General features: G+C 40.7%; 1 protein-coding gene across 1 annotated transcript in view; it reads right to left on the bottom strand.

Annotated features, from left to right (window-relative positions):
• Positions 1–2,735: 2,735 nt before the first annotated feature.
• Positions 2,736–13,339, bottom strand: part of SLC1A2 (solute carrier family 1 member 2) — a 98,745-nt gene continuing 88,141 nt past the window's right edge. Inside the window, exon 11 of the mRNA XM_040601711.1 lies at positions 2,736–11,730. Coding sequence (XP_040457645.1) covers positions 11,656–11,730 — 75 coding nt within the window. The 3' untranslated portion in view covers positions 2,736–11,655. The remainder of the gene's footprint in view (positions 11,731–13,339) is intronic.

Here is a 13,339-nt window from a genome sequence, read left to right as displayed (position 1 = left end):
TTTTTTTCGGCAGCAATGGGTCATCAGATTCACCAGTGGAGACTAGTTTATAGTTACTGGGTACTTCCCTGCAGTTGTTTTGTGGTTCGTTTTCTAGTTAATGTTTCTTTCATTCACCAAGAGAATCTGAAATGAACTCCAGGCAAGGATGCTTGTTTGTTTAGCCAGTGACTTAAAAAACAAACGTACCCTCCATTCAAGAAGGGTGACTTTCCCTGCTGTGTAGAGGACAGGTATAAAGCCTATCCACTGGTTACATGCCGGTCAAAAATGGGAGGCACAAGGTCCAGGGCACCAGCTTGCTGCTGGTTTACTGCAAGGGTGCGGGGCTTCCTCGGGGAGCCTTGTTTAGGGCCATCGTCATTCATGTGGAGCAACAACTTCAAAAATCAGTGCTAAAAAATAAATTAACAAAGCTTATTTGATCCTAGGAATTTAGGCAATATATGTAACCTAGGTGAAATGACGGAATGCATTTGAGTGCATTTCCTAGCCTGGCCCCTCTTCTCTCCCCTTCGCAGAGTGGGAGTCAGCTGCCTTTTCTGGCACAACTCCACAGCGGCATTTCTCCAGTGGTGTCTGTGGACCACAGGGTAGTGATCTATGGAGTACTTTCAGACACCCCAGTAAGGAAACAGTCAAATGGAGGTAGATGTCTCTACAAATGGCTGCAGGAAAGGCAATTTTATGGTTCACTCACGAGTGAGAATGAATAGCACACCACTGTGAAAGACAGACTCTGGGCTGCTTTGCTAAATACTCATCCTTGTACTGCTCATCCTTTAACTACAGTTACAGAAGCACTGTAAACAGTGTGAGGCCTTGTGCCCCTGGATCCCACCCCCGCAAGTTTTGGTGGGCAGCGGTCACTTTGTAATTTATCTGTCTACACAGACACGTTTTTCTTATCACCACAGGACCTGCCTGCCTTGCTAACCCTACCGCGACTGCAAGCCCTGGTCTTGCACATGATGTGTTTTCCTTCCCGCGCCTGCTGCGGCGGTGGAACGGTGCGGTGGCACGGTGCCCGTGCTGGGCAGTATCTGGCCATCTGCCAGGGTTGGGGACCTGCTGCAGCTTTGTGCGCCCGCACGGGGCTCTGCACAGCTCTGGGGAGCTTCGGAAGCCTGGCAGCACCGAACCATGCCCAGGTACTTGTATGTTCTTGCACTGTAAGCAGTTGCTGCAATAACTCTTGCTAGCCCAACTCAGTGTCTTTTTTAATGTTGTTTTCCTCCTAAAACACTGCAAGTTGGGGCCACCTGTTTCTTTCATATCCTTGTCCTGTTTACATGCACTAATAGAAAAGAGAAGACTGTTAAAGGTTTAGCAGCCCTCAAGTGTTCTCTCGGTTTTTCTTTCATGCCTGAGAGGGTCCGTGACTCACTGTGCTTTATAGCACCTACAGCAGATGCTTTCCTGTAGAGAGGGACACATTCCAGATACAAAGACACTCCTGAAATAACCTTTTTCTCTAAAGACTGAGGACATGTAGAAAGAGGGCACACAAGGGGCTTGCAAGGGGGGAGGTATTTTCAAAAGGGACAAATCCATATAATTGCAGCATTGGGTCCTGCATGGGTTGGGGTTTTTAGGTCATTCTTGCAGAAACATTGCTTTAAGAAAAGCATCAAACATAAAACACAGTGTAGAGTCTTTAATTTCAAACTTTTTGGCATGATGTGGAACAGAAGAATAATGACCTTTTATGGTAGGAATTTGAACGTACACAGTGCACATAAAATACCTGATGGGGAATCCTGAGCGCAACAAACATCAGTGAGGAATTCTACATCAACAGCACACATTTATTAACAGTGCCTGTTGATGAGGCCACATCAGGATGTTTCCGCCTCTGGCAGAAAGCGGCAACGTGGTACAGCAATGGCAGCAGCTAGCTGGGGCCTCAAATGTCTCTTTTGCCAAAAGATCTTCCCAGGGCCGGGTCAGGACTTCGCTCGGTAGTGACTGCAGGGGCAGGCTGCCAGCTGGAGCACTGCCAAAGCCACTTCCTGACGTGCCTGGATTTTCATTGGAAACTTATCAAGTGGATGCTGGCCTCGGTTAGATTAGTAAGAAGCAAGCCCAAGGTTGTGCAGACTGTTAAACCTCACAACCCGGGTTTTTGTTATGTGTCTCGCTCACACAACGGTAGTTACACTATTTCCGTAACGTGTGCTACTCTGAGCATACACGTCTAAGCTTTCTCTCCATTCTTAGCAACGGCCAGTCCTCCGGGCCATGGTTTACTCCGTGAGCATCTCTTAATTCATGTATTAAATAGAGTTGGTTTCTTTGCAAAGTGCTCCAGGGGTTCAGCTACAGGAGTTATTTATTGATTTTTTTAGAAGGGCTTTGAGGAAGACACTTATTTTTCAGCAGCCAGGAGAGGGAAGTAGGTTTCTAAAGCAAGTGCAACCGTTGCACTGTATCCTCCTGCCCTTCTAACATCTCTTCCCACTTCTCTAGACTTTGTTGCCAAGAACCGTAGTTAGTGCACCCTGGCCTTTGTGGCAAACAAGCTCAGTTGCAGCCAGCGCCCTGGAATATGTGAAGGATATAGTGAGGGGTGAGATTTCTAACCCTATGTCAAAGTCAGGTCCACCTCCTACCCTGCCTGCAGTTTTCAGAGCAGGCAGCCTCTCACACCAGACTGCTTTATCTGAGCTCCTACCCAAAGCATCCCTGTATTGAGCCCAGGCTGACATGAAAACTACACATATAAGCCATGAAAATTATGAATCAACATTTATTGATGATATGTACATAAGAGGTACAACACTTAGTGAAATACTATATTCTTAACTATTTCCAGTACAGAAGCAATGTCTAGTTTATTTTATACGCGAAAGTTACAGAAATCAGTTCACACCGTAAGAAAGCATTAAAAGCAAATGACTACTGATTATTGTGAGGAAGAGAGGATCTGAACTACAAAAATAGACTCAAGTCTATGAGGCATTCCAACTACAATATACAAGATCAGAGCCCAGAGTTGGGAGAATTGTTATCATCTGCATTCATTAGTTTTTAAACAAACTGTGCTATAGATACTGTACAGTATGTCATTTCAAAATCTGGGGAACTTCTTGTGTGTAAGGGAAACACCAACCTTATCCCTCTTCCTTTTTATCCTTTTAACATGAAATATCTGAAAACATTCCAGCTTGTGCCTGGTCGCTTTGAAGAGGGAGCCAGAGGTGATGACTAGGCAGCACACAGCACTGCAGCGTGCGGTTCCTACTGTAGCATCGTAACGGGGCTCACCAAGCAGGACACATTCTGTGCTTTGGGGCCCGATTTTGATCTCCTTCTACTCACAGGGGATGATTATATTGATGAGATCCAGGCCCAGGGTATCTAGAAACAAACCAGCTTCTTCTCGCTGCCCCAGAAAGGTCTTATTTTCTTACAGATCTGCACTGTAGCCCTGATTTCAGGAGATTTTTGCCACTGACTATATAGTTTGTACGTCCGTTTTATGATCAGACGTACTTTATGTAAATAACAGGCCTGTACAACAACCACGGTAGCTTGAGAAGCATTTAGCTTAGCAGCCTGCTGCTGCCTGCAGCCTTGCCCACTCACAGCCCTGTGACTGCACTTGCTTCGCTGGCATCTGTGGTCAAGGAGGAACTGGAAGTGACTCAGAGGTATCCTTCGATGCTGTGACGTGACTAAGGGCTGAGTGATTCACAGTGCACGAAGAGTCAAAAGCAGCCAGGGCATCCAGCAGGAACACAGTTAGATGGATTTTCCCTTATTCATTGTGCCAATTTAAACAGTGACTTACTAAACTTCTGGTGATAAGAGTCCCAACATTTCAAGCAAACAAGAAGAAAACAAAACAGAAACCAGTAATTCTAGGTGAACATTAATTCTTAATGCTTAACAACTGCATTTACAAGGCAGCAAATCGATGCTGGGATTGCTTTCACTCACTGCTGGGGAACTACGCACATGCAGGTACTAACACATACCACACTGGTTAGACAGCTGAAAACTAAAAGTAACATTTACAGTAAGTTGGCTGCATACATGATTCTGAATGTTATCAGAACAGGATACTCCCTAACAGACAGATAAAGCAGTTACTACTACAACCTCATCAGCTAAAGGGCTAAAAGGAAGCAAACTCAGATACAAATGAAAAACAGAAAGTAGAACAAAATTTTAAAAGACAGTCCAATTTTCTACTATGGCTCAATACATAGACACCAATTAAATTAAATTAAAGCACTGCTACATATACTGTATACACCATTTCACTGAAATTACACATTGATAGCTACGTTATCTACTCTAAGTGCAGAGAGGCACTGGACATCATGCTTTAACAAAATGTCAAAACTGGTATCAATAAGGTTTTACAGCTATTAGTAACTCAGCACGACTCTACCTGTGGTTCCTAGTAAGATAATACCTGGTACATCTGATTTAAAATACAAGAAAGAGATTAAAATACAAGGGTATACCAACACACTTCCTACATGTGTATCTACTAGAAATTTTGTCTCCAAAACCTCAGCAGAATAACATGGCCCCATAGTTTTCTGGATAGTTGAAGTATCAGTCACACTGGGACAACAGTACTTGCTGTTCAATGTTTCCTTTGTTTTGAATCACAGTCAAAGAGCTAGTAGGCCATAAAAGATTTTTCGTGATGTAATTGTTATGAATATTTATATTAACTTATTTTTATTCCTCTAAAAACTGTTGCTTGTTAATCAAATAGAAATTATTATAGCCACAGACTTCATGCCAACGGGTATTTGCCCAATGGGAACAGATGACCATGATAGAGAAGCAACTGTCACTTGTCCTGGTCAAAAAATAGAGTGGTTGTTCTCTTTAAAATACATAGGAAAGCAGGAGGTATTTGTATGGATGCTACCCAATTACATTGGTCCCGTGGTGATGCTGTTGGTCCCTTTTCAAAAAGGCAAAGGCAGACGGCCAAATCATGAACTCTTTCCACAGGCTGAACTCATATACACTGGATTATAGCAAGATGGACTGGGTACCTGATAATGTACTTCCTGCCCACCCAGATCTCCAGTTTTCTATAAACTGTATTCTGAGTCAGTCAGTTACACATGATCAGATCCTAAGAAAGAACTGCAGGATTTGGCAAAGGTAACACCAGAGAAACCGACAAAAGTGAGGGACGATTGCCCAAGACAGTCAATCTAGAAGATTGTTCAGATTATTACAACATTGTTCCATAATGAACTGCAGCATTTAAGGACATCTTGAAATACCTATTTAACTTCTTGCATTTTGTGCTTTGTTTATAATTCATCACTGAACATAACACAAAAATACTTCATTGATCCCAAATGTTATAAGAAAACTGTTTTTTTTCTAAGGTACAGATGACCTTTAAAGGACTATCCCCATACCTTATATGGTCATATAGAAAGTATTATAAGAAAATATTAGTGTGTCTGTAAATTACAGATACTAGGTAATTTAGTTCTGTCTATACTGTAGTTTCCAGAGAACAAGTACAAACCCCTAAAACATGTATTAATAAGTAAATCAGTATTGAGCATATAATATTTAACAATATAAATACATATGCAGCTTTTTCTCATGCATTCTACAAGTTAGGGTTCACACCAGATCATTGGGAATGGGATATATTTAAGAAAGGAGCAGGATAGGCTGGGTGGAAGTGTATGCAATTGTCTTTAAGGAGGAAGGACAACCTGTAGTACACAAGAACTCACGAGCCCATAAAAACGCAAAAATGGTAATGCTATAATCTACAATACTGACTGCAAAATCAATTTGCAAACACGGTTTGCATACAGTCTTTGAAAAACTGCAGAAAAAAATAGAAAAGAATAATACAAAAATCCCTGCAAACTATATTATTTATGTACAAAGCAATATACAGGTACGAGACTATCCAGGTTGTGTGATGCTGCCTGTGACAGTTTCCCTTCATGTAATGGTGTGCGCCACAGAGCATCATTAAAAACAATTGCAGGCCTCCTGAATTTTGAAAAATCAGACTAGAAGGACTGGACATTCTGGCATTGATCAGCATGGGCTCTGCAGCAGAATGCAGCTAGAAGAGGAAGGGGCTCAAAGGTTGGGTGAGAAGTCTCACAAGTTCTCTTGCCTCCCCAAATCCTGCATTAGCCTGTTGGTTATCCCCATCCTGGGCTAGTAGAGACCTACTCAGTGTCTCAGTCGTATGCTTTAGATTTTTTCAATGTTTGGAGCCTGGGTTTTCCACAAGACTCATTGTTGCAACTGCACAACCACCCTATCCGTTAGGATTTGTATCAACCGGTAGTGGGAAGTCACCAGGTTTCCCCCGGGCAGGGGAGCACGTGCAAGGGATGGTTTCCTAGAGCCTCGTGCCAAGGAGCCCACTCATACACAAAGTAAAAGAATTACCAGCACCTGGGCATCAGCAGCTGTTTGACCCATTAATAGCAGCAGAATTCAATTTAACATCAAACTATAAGGAGGAAAAAATGAGGGAGGCACCCACTGCCCAGGTCATTGCCGGGAGTCCCACCTTGGGTGTGCCGAACTGCAGGACCTGTGCTTTGTCTGCGGACCGCAGCAACACAGCCTTGGCGCCTACGTGGGAAGAAATAACAATGACTTTGAAAGGAATATGTACTAAATACACTGTTTCAGGTAAACTGTAAGCAAGAACGTAACATAACATGGTGAAGCTGAACAATTTGTTTACAGCTGGACTGCTGCTTTGACACTTCGGTATTGCAATGCTCTTTTTTTCCCCCCAGTACTTTAAGCTACACTCTCTGTATCATTATTCAGACAAAGGAAATTGGGTAAATATTTTTCCTTCAAAGCCATCAATATGATTGGAGAGAAGAATATAACTCATCTTCCCGAGAGGGCTTTCTGCTGGGAACAGCAGCTTCTACATAGTCTTATACGGTGAATTATAGCTGAGGTGAATTGTGCCAATGGACTATATGCCTATCCTAACAACTAACATGAAAAATATCTTAATTGTGGCCTTAGAAGTCACAGTAATAAAATCAAGGATAGTAATCTGGCTCAAAACAGAGTAATATTACAGTACGTTTTTATAAAGTGCCCTTATTTGTCCTTCTGCAAATTAGTTCAAATGCAGCAATAAAAATAGACAAATGTAACTTAATGAAATGAGAAACAGTTATATCAAAAGGATTCTCCTGAGCCTGGTCCTAAAGCTCAGATCCTTTTTAAAGATAATTACAGAAGTGAACGTCAGAGGTGAGGTTTAATATTGCCTGTGGTTTTGGGGATTTGTGCGATTGCTGCTGCGTTGCTACAACAAGGCTGCAACAACACAAGTGAAGATGAGGAGGCAAAGAAAATCCAGGCAGTTGCCAGAATAAATATGTTCAAACACTCTTGCTGCAGCTTCTCAGATGAACAGTCTGCTCTTCTGAGTGTCTACTGCTGGAAAACTAATGACCCTGGGAGTGATGGAAAATGAATCAGAAATCTGTATTACTTGTACGCTTTAAAGTGGCATAAAGTTTGGAATTCCATGTGCTTTGAGAAAGAAATTGAGAGCAGCTGTATCTCAGAAAAGAAATGGAAAAAAACCTTAATGATAGTTATCCATATTTTTATGCTGAGTTTTAAATTCATTGCTGGACTTTTAGCATAGAAAAAAGTAGGCAAAAAAGAAGCATTTTGGCAGAAGTCTTCTGGATGTGAGAATCAACGTCATCATAAATCGCAGACAAAGACTATCCCCTAGGATGGGATTGTGAAATATCTTATAACTTAATGGAGACGGGAAGGGATCTGACCTTTCCTGGAAGGCCATGATTCCCATAGATTTTAGTGGGGTTTTCATGTAGTCAGAGCACTGCAGGCACAGGTTTTACTATAGCAAACAGTTTTCCGAAGACATACTGAGTTTCTCACTCATTCAAATGGAAGGCGCACATCCCACAATATGGTTCAAATGGCTTATCCCCTACCTGGTTCAAGCACCTTCATGTGAAGACCCGCGCGCATTTCTTACAATGCTGGTGCAGCCTTTATCTTCTAAAGGAAGCGATGAAGAAACAAATTCAGCAGCGAAGTGCTCCACCTCTTCTGTAGCTCTAATGTACAGGGTGCTTTAGTTTCAATGAACAGATATTAAGAGCATGGCGACCTAGCTTAAGCAGTAAATGAAAAAAAAAAAAAAAAAAAGCAGCAGCAAAAAGCAAAAAAGCCAAAAAAGCAAATGCATAAGCATGTATTTAATTAAGTATGCAATTAACTGAGTCTGCCTGGTCTATACTTTTCCATGTGCCCATGTGCCAGTGTCAGCAAACCAGACAGCAAAGGATATCACAGTTGCACAGACAAGGGTGGGCGTGGGTGTGTGGAACTGACAGAGCAACAAATGAGATGGATATAGAAAGAAATGTTAATTTGTTTAGGAACTACACAGAAAAAAAAAATCACTCTGCTTTTCCTTTAATTTTGCCACCCTAGCACCGCAAACAAAAGATCGGCCAGATGCAAATTAATGCAACACTCCTGGTGAAACTAAAAGGAGACTGGCCAGTAGCCAGCAATGCCTGCTGAAATGCGAACCCTGTATTAGCTGAAGTGGCTGGTCTCTGGGTTATTTTCTGTTTATTTAGTTAAGTAGCAACCCAGCCTCATGTGGAATGAGCAAATCGAGAAATGCAAGCCAAGAGTGAGTTACATTTTCCCAGAGAAATGGAAAGCTTTTTGATGGTTAAATACAGTGCTGCGCTGGAGTCACACTATATAAATATTCAGTCAGGCTAAAAACAGAGGAGTATACCAAAAACAACATTTCTCCTTCTCCCACATCCACATTTAAATAGAGAAATACCATCGTAATTATCTTTTGAAACATCCCTGAGTTACTGTATCTACAGAATTACTATGTTAAAGTCACAGTCTGCTATTCTAGTCCTATCAAAAGACCCAAATTTATTCTTCCTTGTGTGGGTGGGGTTTCTCCAGCATCTCATTTCTTCCTCCCCTAATCTCTATCCAAAGAAGCACTCTTCAAAGGACAATACGTCCCAAGTGGGTAAGTCTAAGCATATTCTAACTGTTTCTCAATAGATAATTTTGTGGAGCTGCCTAGTCACATGTTGCTGGCATCCCTAGTTTTTTCCAACTGCTAAACAGTCTCCGATGACAGCTGAAAGTGCATGGGACCCATTTTGTAAAGGTACTTTCAAGGCAAGCAATCAGTGTGGCTGCTCCTAGGAAACTACTACAGTGAAGAGGAAAAGAAGTCATCTATTAATGGGTGAGCTGTGCCACGAAACAGCTTGAGAATGCTGGATATAAACCGGGGTAAACACTGCATGTTATTCTTGGATATAATTACCACCCAAGTCACAGCAAATTTCACGTTATGTGAGCCAGCACCCTCAGAGCAGGCAACACTTCAGAGTACCTACACACCATCCCAGGCACATTTCTAGCACATAACCCAGCAGTAAAAATGTCTTTGAATGCAAATTGGGAGAAGCAGCAGTCAGCTATAGGTTAACTCTGAATATCCTGATACCAATGACTGAGGAAAAGAGAAGACAATCTGCCTACCACTTCCTCAAATATCCTACAATTCCATCACTCACACAAAAAACAATCCTTAAAATGCTTCAGGAGGCCTTTGGAAAAGGTCTCCACCTCTAATGCGTGTTAGAGGCCTACAGACTTCACAGTGGTTCAGTATTTGTTAAATTATATCGGCCACCTTGCTTGGGACTGTAGCCACGGCATGCAAATGAGGACAAAATACAATGGCAAGAAAAACATTCCACAACAGCAGATGCTTCCAGAGGGGCACTCCCACAACGGAGCTGATCTTGCACATGATGATCCATGCCAGTAGCCTTGGCTGGCTCAGGTCCGTGTGCATTTTTGGAGATATTTATATGAATGCAGATGAGCAAAAGCAGATTATATTTATATTTCAATAGCTTCTACAAAGCCAAATACCACTCTACATTTAAACACGTTATTTCTGTTTAAACCCATGACAGGTCTGAGCACAGGCACTGAATGGCCAATTTCCGTAAATGTTTCAACCCTGTTTTCTGACACTTTTAAGTGTACCATACGCTTATACTCTGATTCGTTCTGAGAACCTCTCAGAGCTCCCCCCAAAACTGCACAAAGCGTATTCTGTGCACAGAGACTCCCAAGGTCGCATGGCTCAGCTTTGCTATAGAACATTGCTAACAGTACAAATAGCATTCAACAGTGCCTTAAAACTGCTGAGTATTAACAAGGACCTTTTAAAACACTTCACAGGGTAATAATTATCACTCTAATTTCTTCTGACAGGATGAGTCAGCTATGTTGACAAAACACCATCTTGTTAATTCAGATGCCATGTGCTCTAAGATACATTTATCTGACATTAGAGAGTTATACATGTTTGTTACTCTGCAAAAGACAGAGAGAGAGATGTATATTCAATGTACGGGTCTAAATCCTGAAATCCTGCTTTATTCTTCATTCTGTCCTAACCCTGGCCAAATTCTATTAAGCTTATGTGGAATTCAGCTTAGCAATGAATTCAGGATTTAGCCATTCTCTGAAATATGACATATACTTGAAAGATGGCTTTCACTGCACACCAAAATGCTACTGATGATTGCATTCAAAAACTTAATTTCTTAGAGCAATGGATTCAGAATTTGTTTATAGCTCATTATCAAATACCCAGTCACGGCATCCATGATCAGTCTCAGCAGTACCTTACTTGAGTAGTCCAGTCCACGTGAGAAATCCCTCTGACATCAGTGGAGCAGGGTGAATAGTAAGGTGCTACCTACTTTAAGAATGACATAACCGAGCCCATGGTATTCTGTATTTTGTACATCAGGCATAAATTTAGTGAAGGAACTACCAACCCTGTAATAATACTGCCTTGTACTATATGACGCATTGTGGTCACAAAGCAGCACAGCCCCAGCATAAGGCTGCACCTGCCTTGGGACAGCCGATAAAAACACATCACATGCACATACAAATCCAAGGTCTTGTCTTGATGTTAAGTATTAGTTGTACGGATCTAACCAAATGTTTGGGATAATTTACTAACTTCTACACATTAATCTTGTCCCTGGATCTAAGTTCAGTTTAAAGTACAACTAGGCACAAAAATACAGTGCTTGTTATTATTAAAACAAATAGAAATCTTTATGGATATTTTCAAAAGATATTTCAGCCATACAGTGCTAAATAGATCAGGTATGCCACAAGAGTCACCAAAACACTTGAAGGTTTATGTGGTGCTATGTTTCTCTCGTATTTGTGACCCTGAGTCTCTGTAGTGAACCGTACTGGCACTTTGATCTTCCCATTTTGCAGCATTTACATTCTCTGTGTCTTGAATGAAAGGGGAGGTGGGTGAGAGCACATTGCACTGCATGGAGTATTCTCCAGCTGCATCATCCAAACAGTAACACAAGGGAGACAGATGGTTATGTATCATTGCTTGGCAAAGACACTACCATGACTCGATGAGATCTTTGCTAAGTTTCAGTTAAGAAATTAAGTAAGCAGAAACTGTAGCTGTTAAATAGAAAAAAGAGAAATCTTCTTTAATCGTGATATCTTTTGCCAGAAGATAGCTTCAGGGCTTACTAAAGATGGAGCTAGGAACCTCTTCCCTTAGTTTTCACGTTTCCAAGGCTCTTCTTCAACAACACTGAAGTCTGCAGATTTGCCATTGGTTGCCAGTGTTACCTGCAAGTAATTATCATCAACAACCAACTTAAAGGCCAAGGCACTTTGACAAGAAAAGTCATGAGTTTTATATGGAAGATCATGATATTTACAGGAATTACATACACCATGTATTATTATATATGTAAAATGCATTTATTCAGAATTCACAACACTCCCAAATAGTGAGACTCCCGTTCATTTATTATACTGTCTAGAAAACATCAGCAGTAGGAAAAAAGTTCTGTATTTTCTTAGCCTTTGCTGTAGTGTTTTTTTAAATAAATATTTCAGATTCTACTCCTTTCTATCTCTTATAGATTTATCTGGATTATTTAAAAAAACAGATTTTTTTTTTATGTAGAAAGCCATATTTTTTCAGTGGAATTCCTTAGCAAAGCAGGATAGCTGATGCAAGGACATGAAAAATATGCAAGGCCAGAATAATCATATCGATATCTATCTATACAAACTCACCTACAATTACACCACCTTTAAAGAAATGGAGAAAAAGATACACTGTGAAAGTATTGTTCATTATACCACTATTTCTAACAATGTAGTGAAAGACTTTGACTATAGTCATAATGCTATCTTTGTCTCGCACATAGTACAGCAAAACAGCACTCTTGCCAGTAAAGGTATGTGTTAAAATTTTTATGTTTTAAGTATGGTAGAAGACCAATAGTGATCTACAACTCACAGTAAACACTGGCCAGTACATCACATCCCAGAAATCACTATAAATAAACACATGCTTCCAGAAAGATAGCTCCAGCTAAATGATTTGAAAAATTTTAAAAAGGTAAAATGTCAATTTAGCTTTACAAAAGTGATCTAGATATTTATAATTGGGAGAGAATCTTTCATTTCATCCTAAATGGATGGCTCACTCTTTCCTAACTTACCTTGTAAGTTAACATCCCCAGCTTCAAATGAAAACTTAAAGACAGAGCTGAAATTCCCCATGCTGGATAAACTGGATGCATGGAAGCATTTTGGGACATGGAAACATGACAAAATGCACTGATTTTTGAAACAAAGTCAAGCTTTTTCTTAGATAATTGAAAGGGGGAAACATGCAAATACAGGAATGAACAGCTTATTCAGAAATGAAAATCACATAGAATCATGTGAAATATGAGAATAAAAAAAATACAAAAATATCGTGCAGTAACCACCACTCTACCCCAGTATAAAGGTAAACTACTCATTAATTATATACATTGACCATGCAAAATTATAAACTAATAATGTTATATATTGAATTTATTACAGAAAGTAAACAGAAAGGACATGCTAGTAGATTACCTTTTCCAAATTCTGACCAGAGTTGCAGTGAGCTTTTCAACCCACCAGTGCATTTGACAGGATGAAGAGATGTCTCTTCAGATTTAACAGCTGGCTGTTTTGAAGCCCCAGATCCTATACTTTGTTTCTTTTGCTACTCTAACACTTGGGAGCTATAGACCACTTGAACATGATCCAAATGCTTTGCAAACGTCAGCATACATTCATAGTTTATAAAGTAGACTGTAAGATCACATCCTTTTGGCAGCTTGCAGACAGACACATGGACAAGACAAGTGACCTGCTCAAAGTCAGCCTTATGCTGAATCCAGTAAACCCT

Source organism: Falco naumanni, chromosome 7, assembly GCF_017639655.2.
Source record: "Falco naumanni isolate bFalNau1 chromosome 7, bFalNau1.pat, whole genome shotgun sequence".
Lineage (NCBI taxonomy): Eukaryota > Metazoa > Chordata > Aves > Falconiformes > Falconidae > Falco > Falco naumanni.
This window is presented reverse-complemented; position numbering and strand designations above follow the sequence as displayed.